At 40.6% G+C, this 17,207-nt stretch overlaps 1 protein-coding gene across 2 annotated transcripts; it reads right to left on the reverse strand.

The window, feature by feature from the left end:
- Window positions 1-6,727: 6,727 nt before the first annotated feature.
- On the reverse strand, window positions 6,728-13,260 carry LOC115035999 (GTPase IMAP family member 7-like). 2 transcript variants are annotated; one of them, XM_029494083.1, is made up of 3 exons: window positions 13,113-13,260; window positions 9,084-10,470; window positions 8,130-8,266 (listed from the first exon to the last, which is right to left on the reverse strand). In XM_029494083.1, exons 1-2 carry the CDS (start codon window positions 13,132-13,134, stop codon window positions 9,503-9,505), a joined length of 990 nt encoding a protein of 329 aa, XP_029349943.1. In that variant the 5' UTR covers window positions 13,135-13,260; the 3' UTR covers window positions 8,130-8,266; window positions 9,084-9,502. The 2 variants fall into 2 exon arrangements, with proteins under 2 accessions (XP_029349944.1, XP_029349943.1); XM_029494084.1 differs by lacking the exon at window positions 9,084-10,470 and having other exon boundaries at window positions 6,728-8,266.
- Between the last annotated feature and the right edge of the window lie 3,947 nt (window positions 13,261-17,207).

The following is a 17,207-nucleotide window of genomic DNA, read 5'->3' on the forward strand; positions in this document are numbered from 1 at the left end:
AGAACAAATTACCCTTGTCCATATTCCTCTTCTCAAAAAGAACTTCCTTGTTTTGCAGATTAGTCATAATCCCACACAAAGATTCAAACACATTTTCAACATCTATCCAAAAGAATTTAATATAAATGCATTCATAAATGTACAACAAAATACACAGCTATCAAAAAACTCAGGCCTGTATCTTTCAAGAAAATGGTTTGTTGGATAAATTAAACGGTTAATTTTAAAGTGAATTTAACAAATATTGAAATTTTTTATAGTAAATCCATACCATTTTCCAATGAATGTTAACAAAATGATTATTCCTATAATTATTGCTACAAGAAGTTGTAGGGCAGTGTATCATATGTTTTAACAGTTTGTTTTTGCATTAATTAGTTTTTATATGGACGCCATTTAGTAAAATATCAATCTTTGATACTGGCTGTTCATTAGATACATTGCTGCCTTGTAATAATCTTAAATTGCATGCGGGTATTGCATCAGGTTATACAATATTCTCAAGTAGGTATTGGAATACCAATTGTCTCAGAATTCTGAATGTGTAACTAACCATAACCATTGAGCAATTGTGATATGAACAAAATATTGTTTTTAGCCCATTTATCATAATATATTGCCTTATTTTTATATCTGATGTTTTTATGGTTCCATATCAAATGCTTGTGGGGAGAAAAGTTGTTTGTACACAAGAAGCCAACAGTATGCCTGTGAAAATTAGATAATCAAATGGGGAGTTTAAATTTACAGTTTAACATCAAAATCACATTTAAGAAGGAAGTCTATGCCACTGATTTTTCCAAAAACCAGATTAAGGCCATCATTTATCTTATTTTTTAATGTAGTGTTTAATCCATTTCACCTTGAAGATTGTTAGAAGAATGAAAGCATATTTAATCCTCCTTGAGATTTGTAGGGGTCTTCAAATATTTGTTGGTCAACATTGATTTTACGTATATTAAAATATTGTGTTCATTTCATCATGTTCCATCCATTTCCATCTGGAACGAATAAATGCACCATGTGCCAGATTTTGATATATAGTCCAATTCAGATTGGAAAAAATAAATAACTTATTGGTCTCAATATGATAAAGTGTGTTATTTTCATAAATAGAAATTATATCTGTAAGATTTTTTTCTTTGTGGTGGAGGACACCTCTCCAAACACACAAAATAAGAATGTTAGAACCGCTCACTTCGAGGCGTATGGTGAGTAAAGGCGGCACGCAGCCCGACGTCAGTCTGTCGCTGATTTACCGTAAAAGTCATGAGTCTCTCATGAACTACACGGTCTTTGTACCAAGTTAATCAAACAAATACTCACTATGTTTTACGGTTAACTACTGTGCTTTCCCATTGGCATTAAACGCACTGCCTGGAAATTTAATGGTGGATTTAAGACAATTTAAGGCCTTAATTACCCGGATTTTAATTTAGCATTGTAAGACTTTTTAAGGACCCGTGGGAACCCTGATATCGTCGCCCCATTGATTAAAAAAAAAAATAAATAAAAAATCTGACACCAAAGCACCCAGATAGCAAACTGACTCTGCCCCGGATCCGCTATAGGCTCCGCTATAGATTTTTACCAATGTCAGATGCAAATCTGACTGAAAATAACAAACAGCGAAAACTATAATATCACTGAGAACTATGAAGGCAGCACAAAGCAGCAGATGAACAGAACAATTGTGTCAAGAGTCAAAGTCAAAGATACTCTTCTGCTTAGAAAAGGAGCCATATCTAACAAACATGAACAGGATGCTTACTTACTTCTATCCTAGTGCCACTGTCTCTGATATCACAGAAGGACTCCCTGAGGAACTGGCAGAACACCAAGGAGTGAAAAAGTTGATTATCCACGTGGGTGCGGGAGAAGTCAGTAAAAACAGTCTGAAATCTTAAAAAAAAAAGACACTTTAATAAACTGTTTGATAGTTTTGGTAAAGTGGCAGTACCGACGTTCATTAGCGGACCTCTCCCAAATGCTGACAGGAAAATCAACAAATTCAGCCGGCTGCTTCAACTGAATACATGGCTGTCAAAGGTCTGTGAGGCCAGAGGACTGTGTCTCGTCAAGAACTTTAATTCTTTCTGGCAAAGAGAGGATCTGTTTAATGAAAAAGGCCCACACCTGAACAGACGTGGAGTGAGACTGGTGACAGGTAACCTCCTCAATGCTCTGAGGCATCAGAATAGTTCTGAACCACATCCTGTGCTGCCACAGAGAGAAGAGAGGAGCAAGAGCAGGGCTCCTGCTTCGCCAACCAAGGACCCAGCAAAGAATTTGGCCACAGCAACTACAGCGGCACCTGCAGCATCCCTAACACACGTTTCAGATGCAGCAGCTCCTCCATCACCTGCACCACAGGCCTGGGACCCACCTGCTGCATCTACACCCTCCAGAGAAGCTTCACTATTGTTCTCGTCTCCACCGTCACCCATGAGATTTCCTGATCACCTTGAAAGCTTGGTGAAATGTGGGATCAAAATGCTTCCACTCACTCCAAACACAGCAAGATCAAGGATTCGATCGTCAAAAAAAGAATCGCCCCGCTCTCCCTCCTCAGCTTTCTCCATGTTATGGCTGCAGGGTATGTGTACAGCCATCAGTGCTGTGTGTGTCTCTCTCTCTCGCAATCCTGCACGCCTGGCCATGCCTCCTTCCCTCCAATTGGTACGGCTCCTTTCCCTCCATTCTGTTTCACCTGGACCCTCCTATCTGTTCGGATTGGTGCAGCACCTGTCCGACCGGCCGCGCCTCGTGCCTGATTGCAGTCTACAAGAGATGTAACTTGTCAGTCAGTCCAGCCGGCTGTCTGAGACGGATGGCTCGCCTCGGCTGTGCTTTGTGCTCTAAACCTTGTACTCAGCAGATTGGAGATTTTTGGTAGTTCCCTATAACAGAGCTTTGTTTGTTAGTTTTCAACTTTGCATTCTTTTCAATATTTATGTCCTCTGCCGAAATGTGGCCAGGTTTAAATTTTTATATAATGGAACTGACGGTTGATATAGATTTTTGTTACATACTTGGTAATGTGTGGACATCCTAGGATGCTGGTTCGTTGTAGTTCGGGTTTTTAGTTAAACAGGCAGCTTTTGTGTTCTTTTATCTTTGAGTTATGTACCTCAGGCTCTTAAGACCGCAGTCATCAAACCCCAGCTTAAAAAGCCAAATCTTGATCCAAATGTTTTGACAAACTATAGACCCATATCGAACCTTCCATTTATCTCTAAAATCATTGAGAAAGCTGCAGCAAGACAATTACAGGACCACCTGGATAGGAACGGTTTGTTTGAAGAGTTTCCGTCAGGATTTAGAGCCCATCATAGCACAGAAACAGCGCTGGTTGAAGTCTCCAATGATATTCTAATTGCTTCAGACAATGGATCAGCCTCCATACTTCTCCTTTTAGATCTCAGTGCTGCTTTCGACACCATAGATCATAATATTTTACTACAGAGACTGGAACATGAAATAGGGATTAAAGGAACTGCACTAAGGTGGTTCAAATCCTATTTATCAGATAGACATCAGTTTGTTCATGTTAACATGACCTGCAGTCAGTTATGGAGTTCCACAGGGTTCAGTACTTGGACCAATCCTCTTTACGCTGTATCTGCTTCCTCTAGGCAACATTATCAGGCAAAACAGCATCAACTTCCACTGTTACGCAGATGACATGCAGCTGTACCTATCAATGAAGCCAAATGAAGTCAATGAGATAGTCAGACTCCAGACATGTCTTGAACACATAAAAGTCTGGATGACCCATATTTTTTTACTCCTTAATTCTGACGAAACTGAAGTTATTGTACTCGGCCCTAAGCACCTCAGAGAATCTAATCATCTAATCAGTCTGGATGGCATTACTTTGGCTTCCAGCTCCACTGTAAGAAACCTTGGAATAACCTTTGACCAGAACATGTCCTTTGTCCCTCACATAAAACTAGGAAAAATCAGAAACATCCTCTGTCAGGATGATGCAGAAAAACTAGTCCATGCATTTGTAACTTCAATGCTGGACTACTGTAACTCATTACTATCTGGATGTCCTCTCTGAAAGGCCTTCAGTTGATTCAGAACGTTGCTGCACCCATCTGTTTAGTGCCATGGTGTCAGCTACCTGGGACACTCGGGTGGCTTTGTTCCAAAACATGCGGGTGCCTGGTAATCCAAACAACGACATGTACATTGCTATACCACACCCAGCTCAAATTTCATTGGTCACAGACTCATCATCAGACTTTTAATGTGATGTTTTACTTAAAAAAATGTAAAGGTGCACTGTGTGGGCCAAAATAGTGGTTTGTTGCCTGAGGGCAAAACCATGCCATAGAGGGTTAAATGTGTTGGATACCATTGCTCCTGTCAAGGCTTGAATGGTCAAAAGTAGGTAAAAGGCGCCATGGAGTAAAGAAGAGTCGGTCAGGGCACAGAAAAAGCTGGGTCCACCCAGCTCAGCATGGAGATACTGCCTGGCTGCATCGCGTTATCATATTAAGTCTATAGCTGAAGTGGCTGCTTGTTAGCCTGCCGGTTAGCATGCATATCTTTACGTTATTTTCCCACATCAACGCAGCTATGTAACGGCAATGATCACTAATGATACCAAGGGAAATGGTGATGATAAGAACTACAAGAGAAATATTATAATCTCAATCTTTTAGAAAATATGTTGAGTTTATTTGAGCATCTTCAGTTAAAAGGCTCAAACAGGATGTAGTGATTCCCTGCTTGACTTCACAATGGAAGTTGTCTGACATCACTGTGAAAAAGCGCTATCTGGCAACACAATCGATCTGGTTTCTTTCAATTAAGTTGGGTGGGGAAAAGACAACCTGGGGAGGAACAAAAGTGTCAAACCTTCCAAATACACAGATGGAGGTTTTCTAAAATATTGTGAGAGCATTTTACGAAACAAGCTGTTGTCCTTTTGACAAAGCACATGGTCAAAATATACAAATTTTTTTTTTAATGTGAGTTCTATCCAATGTTGGAAGTGAAAAGAGAGGGCATGACACTGCAGGTTTCACTATTGATTAAGTCCCTCTGAAGCCCAACTCTGTACTTGATGCCGATGGAGGAAACCGGAATACTTGTATTTCGGACTTAACAAATGTAATTTTGAGGCACACTTGCAATATAAATTCATGGAGCAGGTGGATAACGAAATGTGCATTTACAAAATCTGTATGTTGAATTTTCAGACTGATCTGATGTTGCAGGTCAACCAACGTCTCCATTGCCTGATAAAGCTGTCAATCAAATTTGTATTTCTGATTGACAGTTTCATCAGCCAATTAGTTGTGTTTGTTTTCAGCCAACCACATGGAGAGACGTAATCAACCTCAAACTGTCAGAAACATTTATCTGATTATCCCCTCCTAGTAAATCATGCAATGTCATTGAATTAATTGAAGTGTACTGCTTAGCAAAGTTAAATGTTTGAATGAACATAAACTATGTGACCATATGTTATATGCCACCTTTGCGAAATGTGTTGTTTATTGTTGCCATAATGATGATGGTGGCCAATGGTTTAAGTGTTGAGAAATGTAAGGGGATATGCGATTGGCTGAAAGCAAACTTAATTTATTGGGTAATTTCATTCTTTATTATTTTTTTTATGTCTGGTACTTTCAATCGTAAATAATCATATTGTTTATGAATAGGCTTGACTTGTGTGTTCAATAATAATCATTAATTGTCACACCGTGGTGAGGTCGTCTTGTCTGGGCTCACTGTGTCTCGTCATTTCCTGTTTTATTTTGAAATGCCTAACTCTCCTCTCGTTTCAGAACACTTGCCCTTCCTCATGTCTCCGGTGTGTCCTCCTGATTACCGATTGTGTCCACCTGTTCCCCATTTCCCCCCACAGTTCAAACAGCCTGTCTTTCCCTTGTCTTGTGCCAGTGTGTCGTCATTTCATGTCTCACACCAGCGTACGTCCAAGCCACAGTCCTCGTCTCCTTGCGTAAGCCTTTGATCCTCTACGGAGTGAATTTTTGTTTGTAAACTTCTATATCTGAGTTAGCTCGTTTCCAACAATAGCCTTTTGTTTTTCCTCTATATGAGCAATTTTTTGTTTGTACAATCTGTTATTTAGATTAATGTTCATAGCTTTTGTGTTTTTCCTCCTTGAGAGTGATTTTGAGTTTTTATACATTTTTATAGAGTTACCTTGATCCTCCGCTTAATAGCGCGAGTGAGTTTTCTTTTGTTTAGTCAGGTTTTCCTCCCTACGGAGAGTTTTGTGTTGTTCCCCTTTTTCCCTCGTGACTCCCCGCTACAGTTAAGGTTTCATAGCCTGGTTTCCTTTATTCACTCGGTTGTGAGGTCATTGCTACCGAGAATAAAGTCTGAGACTGACAAAACCTCTGCTCCTGAGTCCTGTGTGAGTCCCAGCCTGACATTAATATGATTAAAGTCATATTAGTATATCAAACTTTGAATAGAAGTTGAAGGTTTTTACAACTTTTTTTATTGCATGATGGCTATAAAACTCCTTAATTATCAAAATTTACCATTAAAAAAATAGTACATTATATACATATTAATAATATAATGCACTACTTAAATCATGTCAGTTGTGACAGTTGTGTCTCAGATGACTGGCTAAATAAGCCTTTAATCAGAATAAACTCAGCAACTTAAAAAAGAAATCAATACATTTATGAATAAACCATGCAAAGAAAAGTCTGATTACCTGACAAGAGAAGAACTACAGACTTGACCTTTGCTATTTCTGTACAAAAACAGATCTTTAGGGATCAAGGACACAAATAACTTTTTTTTTTTTTTTTCTTTTTTAATTATCCGCTATTCAAAACTAAAATCCATACCACCCTGAAAACTGTCAACTGTCTTTACAAAACAAAATAATAGAAATAAGACAAAATATGAGAGAGAACAAATGAAGGTCTCAATTTGTTGAAAATGAAAATTGTTGGTTGTTTAAGAAATAAAGCATGAGCATGAGATATAATTACTTTTATCCTGACAGCACAGTGGAGTGCTTTAAATCTTTTAGCTCATACTTAGTAGATAAGAATTATTCTAGTCATTTTGTTTTGGCTCACTCATCTGTAATTTTATTTGTCTGAACGATCACATGATGTTCATTCTCACTTGAAAAATCTTGTTTGTAGATAGAATACATAGAACAGATTAGATTAGATAAAACACATCCAATCATCATAACATAATTAAAATTGTGAAAATTATCCAGATTACCTTGCCACTTTCCACAGTCCATCCATCCATAATCCCATTCTTTTTAGCTGTTCATGTTCATGATCATGTTCACTATGCCCCAGCGTGTACTTGCATAAGAGGCAGAGCAATCATTATGTAGGAAGGGTATCTTAGGGCTAACACATTATTGAAGTCCTCTATTATAAGTCCCCTGTATCAGTTAAAAAAAATCAAGTTGCCCACTGCATTGTAAAAATACATCAGCTTCTGCATCAGCCTTGCCTGCCTCACAGTTCCTACTGCAGATCACATTTACTGTGTTTCCGCTCCTCTGTTAAGTTCATCTCTCGCGCAATTTCAGTCATCAAGTTCCTCCTCCTCTGCTGCTCTGTGTCCTTCAGCTCCCTTGAAAGTCTCTTTGCCTCTGCCTTGGAGGCTTTTTTTGCTTTTCTGAACATCTTTACTGTGTAGTATCCTCCGTCGTTCTCAAGAATCATCCTGCTGACTTTCTCCAGGAGCTGATCAGTCTGGTTAGGGTTGTTCACCTGGTTGTTGAAGACGTGATATCGCCCGTGGCAAACTTCAATCAGCTCCTTGAGTTCTGCACTCTTTGACACAAAGCTTTCAATGGTTTGTTTTTTAAGTTTGTCTCCATGTGTGAACAACACTAGTGAGTGTTTAACCACTTCTTCACCGAAGGTATTTTGAATGGTTTTAATAGCATCTTTCTCCTCCTGGGTGAACCTCCCCAGCCTCAGAACCAAGAGGAAGGCATGAGGACCAGGAGCAGACAAAGAGATACATGTCTCAATTCTCTTCAACACTTCATCTTGGGTGAAATTAGTGTCAAATAGCCCTGGAGTGTCAATGACAACAACCTTTTGACCTCTCACCTCTCCCTCAGCTCGCTTGCTTTGATATGTCCAAGAGGACGAAGACAGTTGAGACTGAAACACTTCACTTCCTAAAATAGTGTTTCCTGCTGCACTCTTCCCTGCTCCTGTCTTCCCCACCAGAATGATTCGGAGTTCATCCCCCTTCTTCTTTTTCTTCTTTGTCTGGGACTCTGTTGAGATAAAACACAACTTTGTTTTTTGTTCTTCTAAAGATAGCACTATATAAAATGCGGAAGATCAATGCAAACTGGTACACTACGAGTGAAAGAGGACCGCTAACAAGTCCTACATTTCCACACCAATGTGCCCCCTATGGGACACCATCCTTTTTCATTAGAACAACTAATGGGCAATCGTAGAAAAATAGGTTAATCCACAATGGAAAATAGTGCCCTGTCTCCTATGATAAAACCTCTTTTGAGTTGTTGTTTTAGGTAAATAATGAGCCATCTTAGTACACAGGATCCAATAAGAACCAACAGGTTTGGGGATAAGGTCGCTCACAGTTCAGGAAGCTCAGTAAATGATGAGATTTACTTTGGATTTGTTATTACAAAGTCAAGTGGCCTTGTACTTTAATTAAGACTGGGTTGTTTTAACCTGCTCTCTTGTTCCTATTCCCTTCATCAATTCCATAACACTTCATTTTCTGCCAGAGTGTCAACCTCTTCTTACCAGGCTTTATAGTCTGCATGATTACCTGCCTGTTTAAATTTCATATCAGTTATTTGGATTTTTCCTGTACCCTACACCTTTGGGGAGCAGAGGTTAGGACTGTGCACCCTCCCTGGTTGCCTTCCATTGTCCAAAGATGTGCACAGTAGGTTTATCAGTGATGTAAATGGCTATTTATGTATAGATATGTATATGTCTATCCTGTAACAGACTGGTGACCTGACCAAGGTGAACTAGGCCCTTGCCCAATATCATCAGGGACAGTGGCCCTGCACAGATAAGCAGTATATATAATGTACTTGATGTGTTCACCTTGACTCCTGTCCCCTGGTCCAGCCTGCCAATTGACCCCAGCACCTTCTTTTTGCTAGGCTGCTCTGCTGTGAGACATGAATTAGAGTCCTGCTTTTTTCTCCAGTCCTTTTTTATCTGTGCATAAATCAATGCAGAATCCATACGTACAGTTACACGATTTAATTTAGATTTCTACAAATGTACAATCATTCAATTATAATCATCCACAATCAATGGCAAGTACATTCTATTTACAACATAAATTATATGATATTAATTTTAGAACCAATAAGTACAAACTCCAGACATTGTAAGTTAGCTCCTTCAGATCACATTATTTCAGTGATTAAGTGATTCGAGTAAAATTATTTGTGCAGAGCTTAAGAGTTAATTGCAGGGTTAATTCTTTTTCCATTTTGCTCTACATCCCTTTGTCCTTACTGCACGTGACAACGGTTTGATACTGTCAGTGACAAAGCACCAATGCCAGCTCCAACAGCTGCTCCAGCTGCAACTCCAATTGCCAAACCAATGGGACCTGCTGCAATGCCAAGCAGACCTCCAACTGCAGCCCCACAAGCTGATGCTATGGCTACCACTGGAGCACCGACAAACTCATTTGATTTTTCAGCTCGAGCTCTGGCTTCGCACTCATATCTCACGTGCACGCGTCGCTCCTCCTTTTTGTATATCTTTGTTGCACATCTAGCTCTCAACTCATCCAACTCTTTCTGCTTCTGTGCTTGCATCTCCTTCAGCAGTCGCTCTTTCTCCTTCTCTATAGCTGCTTCAGCTTTCATGAACATCTGGTTGGTGTAGTAGCTTCCACCGTTAGCCATAGTCATCTTGTCAATTTTGTCCAGGAGCTGGCTGACTTGTTGAAGGTCCTTGATTTCATTGTTAAAGACATGGTATCGGTCATGGCAATTCCGAATGATAGCTTTCAGGTCTGTGCTTTCTGAAATATAGCCCTCAATGGTTTGATTCTTCAGCTGGTCTCCATGAGTAAATAACACCATTGTATATTGAGCAGCTTCTTCCCCAAAAGTAGCCTGAATCATCTTGATGGTTTCCTTCTCTTCCTGAGTGAACCTGCCCAACTGAAGAACCACCAGGAATGCATGGGGGCCAGGAGCAGACAAGGATATGCACATCTTGATTCTCTTCAAAACTTCCTCTTGGGTGAAATTTGTATCAAACAGTCCTGGAGTGTCAATTACAGCAACCTTTCGATCACCAACATTCCCCTTGGCTTTGTGGCAGTCAGAAGTCAGGGAAGATGGAGACAGTTCTGACTCAAATGCTTCTCTCCCCAGAATAGTGTTTCCCGCCGCGCTTTTCCCTACTCCAGTCTTCCCAACTAGAATGATCCGCCTTTCGTTTGAGTCTGTGGCACCTCCAAACCCTGTTGGACAGAGATACATCCCGTCATACAGTGCTGCATTGTTAGAGGATCTGGTTAGGGGTGGGTGGGGCAGCAACCTAAGCCGACTGCATTTTTGAAAATGAATGAGTCACACATCACAGGACAATGCCAGAGTGCACTTATCATCTAAATCATCGGCAGGGTTGTGATAAACAACCTTTGTTTAACTTGATGACAGTCATTTTGATCATATCATTAAGGCTGCCCCCCTGAGCCTGGTTCTGGCTGTGATTTCTGCCTCTTAAAGGAAGTTTTTCCTTGCCAGTGTTGCCAAGTGCTTGCTCATCAGGGGATCTGTTCAGTCTCTTTAAATCATTTTATAAAGAGTGTGGTCTAGACCTGCTCTATATATAAAGTGCCTCGATGTAACTTTGTTATGATTTGGCGCTATAAAAAGAAATCTGATTTGATTTGATTCTCTTTGGTCTGTTCTGTCAAGTTTTTACTCAGTATCACAGTGGCTGTTGATACCAGACTTTCCAGTATAACCCAGCACTTTGGATTCATGCAGGGCACCCTGGTGGACTCTGGGCCTCGGTGCCAACCAACCTCAATCTGAAATTTCCCTGGTTATGTTCAGTTAAAGAGATTTATTTTATACAAGTAAATTATTGTTACATCTTCTGAAAATGATACCTTGGTATCATGTGACGATGCAACCTATGAATAATTTCCAAGAAAAAAGAAGATTTTGCATAACATGAAAGCTACTCAAATGAAAAAACAAGGAACCTACACAAGGCTCCTGGATGTTATGAGGTGTGTTGCTGCTGTTAGTTTTATTTGAATAACAGTCAAGGAATTACGAAGTGAGCTAATTTAAATTGCACTGGAATCTTTATCTTATACCTGCTCTCAACAAAGCACATATTTTACACGTTTCTTGCAGCTTGGAAGCTGTAGTTTAATTGTGCCCAACATATTCCACATTTTTCAAACTGGGTTGAGTATGTATGGCTTTCACATGAAGGAATTTCAAAGGGTTCACTTGTTATCCTACAAAAATCTTGAAAGTTTTTAAATATATCATACAGTAACAAATTAGAAACAGAAACATTTTTTCATGTGGTTTATCTGTAAGGTAGCACTTATTTTTTAGTTTTTGTTTAACTCCAACCTCTCAAGTCACAACACAACCACCAGATTCATAGTTGGTGTATGTAAAGGTCTTTGTATACTAAAACTGGCTGAGTTTTTCAGTTATGAATACAATCTTGTACAAAGTGAGATGTGTTTTTACTCAGACCAAATTATGTAAAAATTATTTTGTGATCATCTTAATTCACAATTGTGTGAAAAGAAAATGGTCCATCTGATCCTGACGAGATGTGACCAGCACAAAGCATTTCACCTGCTGACAAAGGAGCTGCAGAGTTAACCCTTTCATTTCTGGGTGCAGAAAACACTCTGCTAGCCAACAACACTGAAATCACACATTAAAGAGAAGATCGCAAATTCCTGTGATCCAGTTGATCTTGAAGATGAAGTTGCAGGGACATACACTTATCCATGCACACACACACAGTTATGTAATCCACATTGTGCCATTGGAAAAATGTTGATGACTTTATCATCAAGGCCAATAGACCAGACGATGGTTATGATTTTTGGTTTATCACAGCTTTGTGGCAAAGTTGAGTGTAGTGTTAGCAATGTTTGTTTTTCCAGACATAGTTGCTTCATAAATACTGAACATAGCAAGGAGGTATGATAAAGGTGAAGTCCCTGCCTTCTAGGACCCTTATGACATCTGGGACAGGCTTGAAGATCATCTCAAGGTCCAGAATAAAACATGGCAATGCAGTGTTTTGTCATTACGCAACACACTCCCAGAAGATATGAGACAATTCCTGACTGACCAAAAGCTGAAAACATTTTTTACTTCCTACTCCACCCTTTAAACATCACTGTCATATTTTTAAACCTTTTTAAAACCTTGCCTCTCTTGTCTATGTTTGGTATTTTTAATGATGAACTTCATTGTCAATCACTGAAAAATTTTGACAGATTCATGATATTTCCTCTTTAAAAAAAATCTCCTCTCTACTGTGTGTCTCCAGCTGCACGGATATTCATCTCTTGTATAAAAATAAATTTGAATTAAAGTAAACATAAGAGTTTGGACAAAGACATTAAGCTAAGGACAGTCAAAAGTGGAACTGAGCATAAGATTGTGTGAAAGGTGATGGCAGTAGTGACTGTTTAACCAAAGTGAGAAATTATCTGAATCAGCAGATTGAAATATTGATTTCTGACTCAGTATCAGCCCACCATGACCTCACCCACATATCACCCAAACCCAGCTAGCAGCCAATGGCCACAAATCAGCTAAAGGTCCATTATGTGTAAGTTAAACATCTTTGGAGTAACCCGTAGAGGCTCCATTCTAGCCCCTGACCACGAACTGTAATGTATGGAAATAACAAATTCTAACCCTCTGCAAATCAAAAAAGGTTGCAAATTCAGCAATTCAGAAAAATAAATATAACCCATCTCATCTTCCCTTTTCCAACCCTTAAATGTCACCTGAATGTGAATTCATTTCACTTGTTAATCTGAGTGGAAATATAACATGGTACAATAAATTTCCACTTTAATAAACTCAAATGGCTGACCCTTACCTGCAACGTTGACCCAGCTCATGTTGAAGAGTGGACAGAATCCTGCTATTGTGTGTCTAGATCTTCAATTACTCACTGTTTTTCTGTCTTGGGACTTTTCAGTCCCTCAATCTTTCTTCACCCTACTAACCCATCCTACAGGGCGTTTCTGCTCTCTCTGCTAGACTGGAATTTCTGAGCACAAGGAAGTACAGCTTGTTTTGGTTTTTTGTTTTTTTAATCTACGGCCTGAAGTCACAGAGCATATGTTACATCATCATTCTACTTTAAAGTTATGAATCTTTTCTTCTGCTGTGCAACAACATTTGCTACCCCAAAACCTGTCCAGTGTTTCCTAAAACCCAGTTAATTTCAAGCTCTAAAGCACAGTCTTGGTAATTCACTCAATTTCTTCCCCTTCAAGTCAGCATATTTGGGAAACTGGAATCACCTATCACATGTTTGACATTGATCAACGCATGTAATCAGGAAACCCTGTTCCTAGCAGGTTTCTGTTTCACAGTGAAGGGAATCAAGTCAATAATTCTCATGCAAACTGTGAGAACAGTAGTCTATTTTCAACTGAAATGACTCAGCTTATCAACAGGAACAGCCTAATGTTAACCTCTTGCTTCCTGTAGAGGAGTGGGGAAAAGTCAGTAGGATTTAGGTGATGAAGACTGAGATGTCGCTTTGGTTTTAAAATGATCATCCAAACAACAACACAATATACTACACTGTAATTTACACAATATGCAGATACAAATTGAGAGAATGGAAATTGAGATGCATACCAAAATGTTTGAAATAGAAATAAGGAAAAAGTCAAGTTTTCATTGAATGTGCACTATCACGCCTGTTGTTCTCAATCAAAACAATAGCATCATGGGATTAGTTGTTGTCATCAACCCCACCACTACTGTCAGTCTCTGACATCCAGTTTGATTGATGTTTTGTAGACAACTGGATCCCTCACAGCTGTCAAACACTTGCTCAGCTTTTTATTCTGACATTTTAAGATCGAGATGGAAGCACATTCCTGAGCTGAATGAACCTCTCAAATAGTTAATTTGTGAAGAAAATCCAAATTGCAACCCTAAATTAAAAATCTCCTGTAAATTGTTCAGATCACAAGAGGCTGACCATAGCCCACTATGGTGAAAGCAGCACATTGTTGTGGTATTGACCATGTGATGACGATAAAAGGAGGCCTACAACGATGTCAAGGCCTGACTAGAGCCCAGAATAAACGCAGGCCTACAGCTATGCTCAAAATCTGATAAGCGTTGAGCTTTTGCACCAAGCCGCTCGGCAGGTAAGGTCATGGCTCAACCCAGGTTAGGCAGCCACAGGGGCCTCCACTGGTCAGACGCACCATGAATTCTGGTTGGTCACGGGACTGCCGATAAAAGGGAGAAGGAGCAGGGAGGTGAGCTCAGTCTGTACATGTCAAGGTACCTACTCCAGCAGCTGTAAGGGAGCACCTTTAAAACAGGATTTCCCCCTCCTTTGTTCAAGCCACAGTCTGCAACTCGTTGTCATGGTGGATGGGGGTGTTGCCGGAATGAGGACCCAAATGCAGGAACCACAGACTGGGTGTAAAGGTGAAGATTGAGCTTTATTAGCAAACAACCAAAAACTACAAAATAATGGAGAGGCAGGCAGGCAGACCAAACAGGAAAACATACACCAAGAGACAACATTTTATCAAGGGACACAGAGATACACAGGCAGCGAGACACTGGACAAGGGACAAGGATCCGACCAAAAGACAGGACTTAAATACAGTGACTAGACAAGCCACAGGTGAACCACATTAGGGCAGGGAAGGCAATCAACATGAGGGAATCAGTGTAGACCACCACTGACAGAGAACTGAAACCCACGTAAGTGACCACAACAAAGCAAGTGTTTCTTTCTCTATGACTGAATATTTCACTTGGTGTTTGTTGAATTTATGCAAGAAGTAACACATTGGGTGATCAACTCCATCACTGTCCTCCTGCAACAGGACAGCCCTGGCTCCCACGCAAAGGCATCCACCTCCAGTTTAAATGCATGGGACAAGTCAGGTGCAGTGAGGACCAGGCAAAGTCAGCTTTGGGGCTCGTTAGCGCAACGCTTGAACAACAAGAAATCTATGAAGCGCTTTACGTGTTTTTGGGACCTGAAAATTAGTTATAGCCACTACTTTCGCAGCTAGGGGCTTTACCTGACCCTGGCCTACCTGTCTCCCGAAGTAGGTGACAGTGGCTTTGCCAAAGTCACATTTAGCGAGGTTCAGCGTTGCGCACGCAAGGCGAGTGAACACCTGTTCCAGGATGGAGATATGTGCCTCCCACGTTATGGTGAACACAATCAGATCATCTAAATAGGCGTTACAACTGGGCAGTCCAGACAGGACAGTATTAATGAGCCGTTGAAGCATTACACGTGCCGAAGTTAGTTAGAGGGACTTACCAGTACCCTTTTAGCAAATCTAACTTGCTGACAAATTTTGCAGACCCAATTGTATCAATGCAATCTTCCATTCTAGGAAGAGGATACGAGTACGGAACAGTTACGGAATTAACCTTACGGAAATCAATAATAAAGCGTGGGGAACCATCAGATTTTGCTTCCACGAGACATGGAGAACTCCAGGAACTGGAGCTTGGCACGGCTAAACCGTTTTCTAACAGATAGTTTATCTCCTCTTTCATTAATTTGCGTTTCATGGGGTCAGCCGAGTAAGGATGTTGACGGATGGGTTTTGCCTCTTTCACATCAATATTGTGCTGCAAAACAGTGGTGCGAGTTGGCACATCACCAAAGAGGCATGGATATCTATGGATTAATGTTGTTATGTCACTCCGTTGTGCGCAGGTCAAGTGGCTTAACTGCGAGGAGTTTGATGGGATAACTGACACATCTTTAAATCATCCTCATCAATCAAGGGGTTAGGAGGCTCAGTGACACTTAGCGAACTGACTGCGGCAGCTGTTGATTTTACGGGAACTACGGGTGAAGCGGAGTTTGGTTCACGGGTGATATAAGCCTTCAGCATGTTTATATGACATACGTGAGTTTTGCGCTTTCTCTCTGGGGTAGCAATGACGTAGTCTGTTTTGCTGAGGTGTTCGCGAACCTCATAAGGACTGGAGAAGTTAGCCGACAGCGCAGACTCAAGAATAGGCAACAAGGCCAACACACTATCTCCAACATTAAAGCGGCGCAACACGGCAGAACGGTCATACTTACTTTTCATTACCTTTTGAGACAACGACAAATTTCTCTTAGCAAATGCACGGTGTAAACGTTCACAGAATTTACTCACAAAGTTGAGCATGTTTTCCTCATTAGGGGAGCCAGAGGAGAGGAACCCCTCCTGTAGGGACTTGAGTGGACCACGGAGAGTGTGTCCAAAAACAAGCTCGGCTGGACTGAATCCTAAAGATTCTTGGACGGCTGCATGGGCGGCAAATAGTACAAATGGGATTCCTTCATCCCAACTCTTTCCTGTGTCTAAGGAATACTTTTGGAGCATAGACTTTAAGGTCTGATGCCATCATTCCAGTGCACCTTGAGATTCCGGATGGTAAGTGCTGGATACACAGTGTTTAACGTTTACAGTTTTTAGGACCTGTTTGAACAGTCGCGACTGAAAGTTTGTCCCTAGATTGGTCTGAATTACTTTAGGGAGGCCGAATGTAGAGAAGAACTTTGTAAGCGCAGCGTGACATCTTAGTTGGTACCCCTCCCTCTCGCAGGCTCCACCAGGTGATCCGCTCAAAACAGCAACAAACAAGAGAGAGGGAGAGAGAGAGTGATCCCCAAAATATGGTGGCGGCCGTAACACACTTTTTAATTATCCTCACAGCTGTGGCAAATATTTACGTAATCATATTACAATGTAGTGCTACATGTAATAAAACTTAATTGAAAAGAGCATTCTCATGCTCTGATGGCAAATATTCGTGCTGAACCCAGGGTTTCACCAGAAAAGCCTGAGAGTTGAGCCAAACCACAGGAAAGAAATGAGAGGTATGAAGACAAACGGCTTTGTTAAACGTCTCCAGGATACTAACTCCAACAGCCTCAAAAAAGCTATTCACAAGTCAATTTTCTTCTGAAGAC

This window comes from Echeneis naucrates, chromosome 22 (assembly GCF_900963305.1).
Source record: "Echeneis naucrates chromosome 22, fEcheNa1.1, whole genome shotgun sequence".
Lineage (NCBI taxonomy): Eukaryota > Metazoa > Chordata > Actinopteri > Carangiformes > Echeneidae > Echeneis > Echeneis naucrates.

Coding starts and splice junctions, on each gene's coding strand:
- LOC115035999 (XM_029494083.1), bottom strand. CDS start 13,134: ATGAGCTGGGTCAACGTTGCAG. Junction 10,471..13,112: donor GAGCTGGGTCAACGTTGCAG/GTAAGGGTCAGC, acceptor TCTGTCCAACAG/GGTTTGGAGGTGCCACAGAC.